The sequence below is a fragment of the Haliotis rufescens genome, unplaced genomic scaffold (assembly GCF_023055435.1).
Source record: "Haliotis rufescens isolate VD_foot unplaced genomic scaffold, xgHalRufe1.0.p SCAF_1, whole genome shotgun sequence".
In the NCBI taxonomy this organism is placed as follows: Eukaryota; Metazoa; Mollusca; class Gastropoda; order Lepetellida; family Haliotidae; genus Haliotis; species Haliotis rufescens.
The window spans coordinates 48,805,236-48,815,740 of NW_025963779.1; the positions used below are offsets into that span (position 1 = coordinate 48,805,236).

The following is a 10,505-nucleotide window of genomic DNA, read 5'->3' on the forward strand; positions in this document are numbered from 1 at the left end:
TACATGCGTTTACATACACGCTGGATGTTTATAGCCAAACACCATCGCTGATTCCATACCCTCGCAATTACATTCAACGCGTGAAAAGAAACTTCATTTGCTGCAATCTAGGTTATGACGTCGCTCGATGGAGATCAACTTATTATTGGGTACACTGACCAGCACGTCAGAGAAAAAAGACATCTTCCATGACATGTTAAAGATATGGCAAAATAAACTCCAATGCCTTGTGGATATATACTGAACCAAATTAAACACTTCACAATCCTAAAATTTTAACAATTTGACCAGTCATGGCCACGTATTGTCTTCAGATAACACCCGTTTTTGTGCAGGTGAATCGATCAAAATCATGTGCACAGCACTATAGTGGCAAAAGTGTTTTTTCACGTGCAACTGGTCACGTGGCCATAATACCGCACGTGTTTTCAGCCATACTTGTTAGCAGTCATTAACAAGAAAAGAAAAACACAAGAAAACAAAAGTCTTTACGGCCATTTGTCATGCCACGCCTTTCAAATGTGCAACGTGAACGTGCCATCGGCATGTTGCAGACGGGAACGTCCGTAGCTGAAGTCGCAAGGACGATGGGTTGTAGTCGACGGACTGTTTATGATTTACAGACGCCTCTACAGCAAACGGGTACCACCGCTGATCGCCCTCAGCCAGGTCGACCACGTGTGACATCACATGCAGAGGATCGTCAGATTGTCTTACGTCACCTCCGTAACCGATTCTTGACGGCTACATCAACCAGAAATGAACTGTTTAGGGGTAGACTTTGTGCGCAAACTGTTCGAAACCGTCTGAGAACGGCTCACCTTCAAGCACGATGGCCATACTGCGGGCCGATTCTGACTCAATTACACAGACGTCAACGTCAATTGTGGGCACAGCGACACTTACGATGAACTCAGAGGAATTGGAATCAAGTCGTCTTCAGTGATGAATCCCGATTTAATCTTCGATTTGCGGATGGTAGGGCGAGGGTGTGGAGGCGCCGTCATGAACGTTACGCCCAGTGTTGTGTACAGGAAGTTGACAGATTTCGAGGCGGAAGTGTCATGGTGTGGGGTGCTTTCTGTGGCAATGCACGTTCCAGGCTTCTTGTCATCCGTGGCAACCTCAACGCTGCTGCTTACCGCGACCAGTTACTGGCACCAAAACTTCTGCCTTTTATGGCAGCACATGGACCCGGTTTGATCTTCCAACACGACAATGCCAGACCCCACACAGCAATTTTGACAAGGAATTTCCTTCAGAATGAGTCAACGTCATGGACTGGCCGTCAAGGTCTCCCGACCTCAATCCCATCGAACACGTCTGGGATGCCCTTGGCAGAAGTCTGCGCACTCTCCAGAACCAACCATTTTGCAGCAACAATGGCGTCGTCTTCCCAATCATGTGTTCACAAGCATCACAAGGTCCATGCGGAGGCGTTGTGTGGCAGTTGTCAACGCACATGGTGGCCATACATGCTACTGAACTTGTGTGCCATCAGATTCTCGTGTTTGGGACTTATGGTTTAAACTGTTGATGTTATTACCGAATACCGTAGGTGCTTGGAACAAATTATGGTTACCACCGTTAATTAAAATCCTTCTTTGGACATTAATGATTAAAAATTACCTTCTCTGATACATGTGTCCGTTGTATATAATATATGGGATTACTTTTAAAAATGTAATGAGGAGGGAATATTGAAGCTATTATAACATGATGTTTCAGCACTACCGAGGAGGGAATATTGAAGATATCATAACATGATGTTTGAGCCATACCGAGGAGGGAATATTGACGCTATTATAACATGATGTTTGAGCCATATCGAGGAGGGAATATTGCAGGTATGATAACATGATGTTTGAGCCATACCGAGGAGGGAATATTGACGCTATTACAACATGATGTTTGAGCCATACCGAGGAGGGAATATTGCAGGTATGATAACATGATGTTTGAGCACTACTGAGGAGGGAATATTGAAGGTATGATAACATGATGTTTGAGCCATACCGAGGAGGGAATATTGAAGCTTGATAACATGATGTTTGAGCCATACCGAGGAGGCAATATTGAAGATATGATAACATGATGTTTCAGCACTACCGAGGAGGGAATATTAAAGCTATGATAACATGATGTTTCAGCCATACCCAGTGGGGAATATTGAAGCAATTATATCATGAATTGTTAGCCATACCGAGGAGGGAATATTGAAGCTATTTTAACATGATGTTGAGCCATACCGAGGAGGCAATATTGAAGCTATCATCACATGATGTTGAGCCATACCGAGGAGGGAATATTGAAGCTATCATCACATGATGTTGAGCCATACCGAGGAGGGAATATTGAAGCTATCATCACATGATGTTGAGCCATACCGAGGAGGGAATATTGAAGCTATCATCACATGATGTTGAGCCATACCGAGGAGAGAATATTGAAGCTATCATCACATGATGTTGAGCCATACCGAGGAGGGAATATTGAAGCTATCATCACATGATGTTGAGCCATACCGAGGAGGGAATATTGAAGCTATCATAACTTGATGTTTGAGCCATACCGAGGAGGCAATTTTGAAGCTATCATAACTTGATGTTTGAGCCATATCGAGGAGGCAATATTGAAGCTTCAGCGCATGGAGAACACACACACGTACAACATCCAGCAGTGGGAGATAACACGCTGAACAAATTGAGATGCCATGATGATGTACAAAAAAGACATCGAGATAAAGAACACCACTACACAAGAATAGACAATTTTGTGATAAAGCATATTTATTTTTGAATGTATATTATACATATATATCAATAATTATATAACTTATATCAAAGCATGAAAGAGTACATTTACAATTCAAGTCACTTGTGATATATGCATAGACATCAGTCGTTGCTGTGTCAACCAAGTTTATGTATAATATAATTATATAGTGGCGTACCTGTACGCCTTTTACATCAATGACAAGCAATTTGATAGCACTATTATCGATGCTTTTGATCCTGAGATGATATGATTGTCAGCCAAGGCCTTCATTTGGACATACCATATGAATACATAGGCTGTGAAGCTCCTGTGAATGACTGACACAACTGAGGATAGGAATAATTATATAAATTTTGGATAGCACTCGAGCTCGGTGATGACACTTGTGGCATATATGTCCCAGCTAGAGGCGAGCTTCCCGACTGGGCAGACAGCATATGTGGCATGTAAGGTCCTGGTGGAGAGCTGGAGAGAGGGGAGCCGGTCAGAGAGCTGTTGATGCTACTGGCGTTGTAGTAGCCGGCTGTAGGAGAGTAGACGCTAGGAGATCCCAAAGTCCAGGTACTGGGGTCAGACGTGCCTGCTGTGTTGGGTGTGTGTGTCTGGGTCAGTCTCTGGGGTAAGGGGGTAAGATTCAGGTTGAAACCTTGGTAGGGGGATGGGCCCCCGTAAAGACCAAACTGTCCGTATGATGTGAACCGTTGAATCAGTGCGTCGTCTTGTCGCTGTTTGTGTCCTGACTTGAAACGTTTAGAACGACGGAGGAAACTGCCGTTACCGAACATGTCCCCACAAGAAGGATGCAGAGCCCACAGGTTACCCTTGCCTGGTTTCCCCGGGGGTCGGGGCACCTTGACGAAACAGTCATTGAGGGAGAGGTTGTGTCTGATGGAGTTTTGCCATCTTCGTTGGTTGTCTTGGTAGTAAGGGAATCTCTTGACGATGTAGTTGTAGATGTCGTTGAGAGTCATCATGCCTGTTGTGGAACTCTCGACGGCCATGGTGATGAGAGCCACATAGGAATAGGGAGGCTTCTTGTTGGAAAACTGCCTGCTTTGTTTTGAGAGAGTTGATCTTCCTGAGACAGTGTCAATGAGTAGTTCGTTATTGCTGTCCTTATCTGTACACGGTGACGATGATGGTGAAGGCAGAGGGTCGTTATCGAGCAATTCTGCCTGTTGTCGCTCTGTTTCTCCGAGGAACATGTCATCTATTCTGTTCGGCGTTCCTGGGGGCGCAGTTGTCTCCCTTGTGAGTGCCACTCTTGTAAATGTTTGAGGCAACATGTACGACGGCAACACTGGTGTCTCACCCTGCATCACAGCATCCCCAGCCACGTTGCCATACGGAGATACACTAGTATGATTCAACATTGCGTAAGTGACGGTTCTGCAGCGGTTTAACTGAGAAGGTACAGGAATGTATACCGTCGTTACTCCATCCCTAGGTTTATATCGCCGCAAAGATTATCCCCTCAATACAGATAGCTTTGTCTTTTGATTAGTCAGCCATTGTTGGGTAATTTGGAATGGGTAACGTTCACAAGAAGGCGTGATATCTTTAATTGGCCGTTCATTCCTATTGGCTACCAGATCTGAAGCTCCGCCCACCATTGTTCATACCATTAAACCACTCCTGCTTGGGAAGCGCTTTTAAATAGATCGTTTAATCCAATTTGATTTCCAAATTTTTTTATGCATATCAAAGTCGATTTTTGTCTGTAAAATTATTGTAAAATAAAAAAAATACGATCAGGAACGCGGGTAATTACATGCACACTTAAAGACATAGTATATTTAAATCGTGGAACAAGAGCAGTTCTACTGATGTTAGTGATGTAATAAGTTACTACATGTATGGTCAGTGTAATGTACATATGAAGCATGTGCTATATAAAGACAGCGTACTCCCAGGCTATCACATCAGGGTATCAAATCAAGTCGTACATAAAAACGACAAAACCCTTTTCATTTTCGCAATATATCTCTGGTAAAAACAGAGAAGCTTGTACGGTTCCGACTATATCATGAGCATATGTTTGGGAAACTCCATCACCATAAAACGTTTTGAAAGCTTTACTGATACCTTAAACGTTGTAACTTTGATCAAACAACTTTTGAGTCGTAAGACGCTCTTTGAAATCTTCATACAAAGATCATGTTCGATTGTACCTAAGTGTTGTGTATTGTAGAGACCAAAGGCTGGAGCTGCCGGAATATTACTCGAACAGAAAGGAAAGGTTGACTTTTGGAACGTTGAAGTCATTCATCTTGTCACTCTGACACATACAAAAACATACTTTTGTCAGTAGGAATTGTACACGATTCTTCTTGTGAAAACTATGAAAAACGTGTAGAAAATACCAACGGTTACATATGTTAGTAGGGGTATGTGTGGACTTTACGAGCAAAATAGAACAAAGAATTTACAAAGCATATTTGACTGGAAATAACATATTACAAAAGAATGGATCAAACGGGGACATTTAGTGAATTTAGTGCCAACTGACTGCTGGTAAATTCCCCTCCACAAACAAGTAGCTGCTGATAACTGTGGTTCACTGACAACGAATTGCCATTATTATGCAAAAATAAAATGCTTCGGTAAATATTCCAAGCACGTTAAAGCCATTTCCACCACATTTCAATCCAAGTTCTACCCTACGTGTATAAGCATAAGAATCGTCCAAAGATAAGATTTTAATTTCAAGATATTGTTGAACCTATTGTTCATTTCAGTGTACATTACATACGTTAAATTCGGAAATTGTTTATAATATTAGATCTTTCATAGATGCATGCAATTCTACAAAATACAGTTACTGATTAGCTGAAGGTGTATCTATCAGTTCCAGTTAAATTGTTCTGACTATCATGCACAAATAGGTGAGGTGCGATGAAATTGCACATATATAGCGACATGCATGCACGTGTGTGTGTGTGTGTGTGTGTGTGTGTGTGTGTGTGTGTGTGTGTGTGTGTGTGTGTGTGTGTGTGTGTGTGTGTGTGTGTGTGTGTGTGTGTGTGTGTGTGTGTGTGTCTGCTTGTACTAGTCCGGGCTGATGCCGATTTATAGTGCTAGCTCACTGAGATACCATGCCGCAGTTTAACATGAAAACACCACTCTGACAGTATACTGACTCTGAGCCGACCAGTCCTTGTTTTAGCCCCTTAATGCCGAGCCTCTGGCAGGGTAACAACGAGTACCATCTTTTAACGTCTTTCCGTATGACGCGGCCGAACGCTCTACCACAAGACCACGGAGGCGGTCCTGCACAAATAGAGACGAGTCACTCTTAAAAGGCGTACTTGATATTAAGATCACAATAACACATGAATGACATCAGGTTTGGTGTACAGCAGATATGACGTGCGGCCAGAACTGTGATATACCATGTGCTATATGTTATTACCCGTTCATGACACAGCGTACATCCGGGTAACTACATGGCCATGACTGTGGGTGTCATTGAAGGAACCATTGGAACAATGCATGTAACACTTTCGTAATGAGATCCCTGCTCCTCCACTGATTGTGATCTGACTGGAAGATGTACATCACACCCTAATCAAAACCCTTACCCACTGGCTACGGCGTACCCCCAGGACCCTCAACCCCCTGGGGATGATTGACCAATATGTCACTCACGGATCAGCTTTGTTAAACATGTCAGTTTTAACTACTAGAATCAATATTAACTATCCCACACTGACTACTGAAAGGTGCACAATAAAGTCGAAAATTGGTGTTCGATATTTGCTAGCAATTCAAAAGGATGGCAATACTAACAGGAACTATACCTAAAAAAACACAGACTGGAGTATACCACCATTCACGGTAAGACAAGAGCAATCAATTAAGTCATTATCCTTATATATTTGCATGGAAAGTATATGCACGTGACCGACTATGAAATTGAAATTGGATGTACTCTTAACACGTATACTTTTATTTCACTTCAAAAATGTGCGAATGTGGGTATATATGACACGAGCAATTGTTACTGGTTTACCTTTTTGGCTTGATAAACGAGCTATTGGTATCACAACAAATCAGCACCCAACTGTTGTTGGTATCGATGATCATAGAAGCAACATTCAATCTGTGTCAGTTAAGCTGAAGATTGTTCCTGTTGTGATCTTTAGAGATGGCGTGTTCTACACTAACAAATCAAAATAGATAGTATGCAAGCGAATTTCAGTCCGATTCCAAACAGCGAAATACAATTTAACAAGACCGGAATGATTGTTGCTCAGGCTGTTACCAAAGTTTACCGGTGGTATTTGACAACATGGCAAACACGCGTGATCCAGCATGCCGTGCCACCACCTTGTGAATGTGGTTCTCCGTAACCATTGGGCTTTTCTCAATACATACTATTTCTCAGAGCATCATGGAGTTATAAACTTAAACGACTTTAAAATGGGTACATTATTGTGTAGTATCATTGTGAATAAATGAGTGGGTGAGTAAGCATGCGTTTACGCCGCTTTTGAGCAATTCTCCTGCAATATGACAGCGGTGGACACCCGAAATGGGATTTCACATTGTACCCATGTCGGGAATCGAACCTGGGCCTTTGGGGTGACGAGCGAACTCTTTAACCACTAGGCTACATGTGCATATGTGCTTCCGTTAACTAGTTTCTAGACTGCATCATCGTTGTGGATGTCTCCCCCTACTCTTCATCTTCCACAATACCAGGCAGTCTTTCAGACTATTTGACAATACCAATACCGTTTCCAAAGTTTTACACAGGTAACGAGATTCGATCACCTAAACTAGATCTATCCGGACCACAATGCAAGTGTAGCTGTCTTCAGACAGCGATTAGTAGTTGGATTTGTGGATAAAGATAATGTTCGTAAGTCTCTCCTCATTTAATTCACCATTTGTTCCTGGCCCGCGCTTCGTTGTGGCCCTTTGATGTCTGCCGACACGGGCCGGCGACTTACCAGTTACAACCCGCTCACGTCTTAGGTTACTGGGTTACGGTTATTATGGTGACAGTGGTCCACTCGCCTTCAAACATAGTATATTATATCCAATTTGCAAATAAATAGAATTAAATTTCGCAAAGCATTGTCCTAATGCCATCCTATTCTGTAACCCATGGGCCAGAAACAACAGATCAACTTGAAGGATATTTCCCAGTATATTCTGCCTAAAGAGAGTTGTAAAGAAGGAATGATAATAGTAGTCCTTATTCAAATTAATTCTTTTATCACGTTAATCGTGTTTTCTTCTTCTGGCGAGTGTTGAGCAGCGTTGTAGTGCGTTATTGGTGTTTGAAAGTTCTTTCCGTGCGCATGGACCTGCCAAGTCATGAAATTGACATTTTCATGATGACTATTTAATCCTTTCATGATACCTCTAAATATGAAAAATATAGTTGAAATTAGTGAAAAGTTCACAAGGTTTTAATGATGATGCGTTGGCGCTTTATATTTACCAGAAACGTTCACACCTGACTTTGATGTCAGTGGACGGAGAACAAACATGAAGCCGTCTCCCGAGGACTGCACCTGTGATATGTCGCTGATTTAAAGTGCGTCGTTAACTGTCTTAGTGGATACTTGATTCTGTACCAACTAGCTATCCGATAACAGCATTAATTTCTTTTTTTAGGTAACCCCCTCAACATTCATGTTATACAATACAGTGTCATCAAACATATATAATATAAAAACACCCTCATGACTTCTGAGAGACCTTTGTCCTCTCCGACAGGCATAATTGAATAGCATCCTTTATTTGAAAAATACTGTTTCTCGTGTTTCCTTTGGCACAGTTTACTGCGACTGCGTATCTTACAGAAACACAAACGCAGCATGGACTCGTTATGTCAGTTGTTGGAACACAGCATACCTTTTCGAGAGTATCCACCACCACAGAATCATTTTTCACTCTCAGTTGTACTTCAGTTACTGTTTGTTTGTTTGTCGCCTTTTACGACAAGCATAGTGGCCTTTTACGGCAAGGGTGGGTTGCTGAAGACCTATTCTAAAACGGACCTTCACGGGATAGTTACTTTATAATCTAATAGTGTTTGCCAAAATATGTAGACCGTTTAAGGTTAATAAAGTTGTCAGTAGTGAATATCATTTATGATCATTAAACTAAAGTATTTGTTCATGACATAAGCCTAGGACATAAAAACATGTATGTCATACCCCAGTGACGTAAGTATGCAAATTAGATAACGGGAAACAGCACTTTTTCACTGGTGTGCGTGATCTGGTTATTCAGGGAACAACACGGATTCCTTTGGTCACGTCGATGTTGGAAACAGCCTTTGATAGATGACAGGGGGTGACACTGTTGTCTGCTCTTGAAGGTTACCGGGTGGTTACAGACTGATGGTCACAGATACAGACTGTAAATAACATCCCCATGACCATTTTCTTGGCGAATGATGAAGAGCTGTTTATACCGTCACACACTCTACATACCAATGCTTTATCGGAAGTCGTACTGAGAAAGTCAAACCATCCACCAAAATGTGTAAAAATGTGTAAAGCAGGCAGGGTCCAGACGTCAGATGGACTGACAAATCACTTTGCCGCGTACACACCTTGTCCAAAGGTTGAATGACAAAAATGTTCCACCCAATCAAAACTCTCAGGTAACTGATTACAAGAACAACCATTCTGTGAATCATAACTCTCACATAAATCCTGATAACTACCATCAATTTTCCAAAATAATTTCAGGAAGCATTCCATCAAACACACTGAGCACAGAAACATCCCAGCTTGATTTGTTCCTGGAACCCCCCTGTCGCATAACAGCGTCCCGTGCATACGTCATGTTCAAATCGCCAGGAGACAACAATCAGCAATCTCAAATCATCTAGTTTTCTTTGTCTCGTCATGAGATGTTTGCTGGTTTTGTAACTTTCTGAAACTAAACCATTAATCATGTTATACCTCCAAGTCCAGTGCCAGTCAAACGGCGCCTACTTTTCGTTGAAAGCGACATGACATCGACTAAAATGTATTGTTGTCAGCTATCCCCCCCCCCCCCCCCCCCCCCCCCCCCCTCCACAAGTTAGAGCGTGGTTAGAATGACTAAAGTTGTGGAATTACACCGCAGATATGATGAAATACAACAAAGTGCATCGTTATTGTTGTAATATATAAAGTTGCAAATATGCTGTAACATATCGTTCAATCAGGTTGGGGGTCCAGGAATACCAGAGAAGGTATATGGATATTAAGTTTGTTTCACGTTCCCAATAAATAAATATATCTGGATGCATAACATACCACAATTTCGAAATGAAAATGATAAATAGAATTCACCATGAGTGGTTTTTAATATGGGAGAGGTACATGATGTCAATATAGGTTTCGCTCTTATGTCAAGCTGTGGTTTTCTGATCTCACTGTAAGACTGTTCAAAACCCACTGACTCACTCACTGTGCAACTCTTTAAAATACATTATGTAAACGTAATGCAGCAATACATCAATATGCCATGATAAGAATGTGTCGTGTAGATTTGTTCCTGTCAAATGATTTTGCAATGCCAAATGCCCATGAACAAACCAGCAACTTTTAAAATTCTGGAAATAAATAGTTTATTCATAAATAAATGCTGTATGTGCCATTCAATATTACAAAGGCGTCATACGGAGAAGCATATAAATAGTCAATGTATAACAGTGAGATACATGTACAATGGTTATTGTTCAGAGCACTACTGAGCCCACTTCCAGTCTTTCG

At 41.8% G+C, this 10,505-nt stretch overlaps 1 protein-coding gene across 1 annotated transcript; it reads right to left on the reverse strand.

Annotated features, from left to right (window-relative positions):
• Positions 1-3,044: 3,044 nt before the first annotated feature.
• LOC124131469 (forkhead box protein D2-like) lies at positions 3,045-4,151 on the reverse strand. The gene has a single exon (XM_046494753.2). It carries the CDS (start codon positions 4,149-4,151, stop codon positions 3,045-3,047), a length of 1,107 nt encoding a protein of 368 aa, XP_046350709.2.
• Positions 4,152-10,505: the final 6,354 nt, after the last annotated feature.

Coding starts and splice junctions, on each gene's coding strand:
- LOC124131469 (XM_046494753.2), bottom strand. CDS start 4,151: ATGTTGAATCATACTAGTGTATCTCCGTATGGCAACGTGGCTGGGGAT.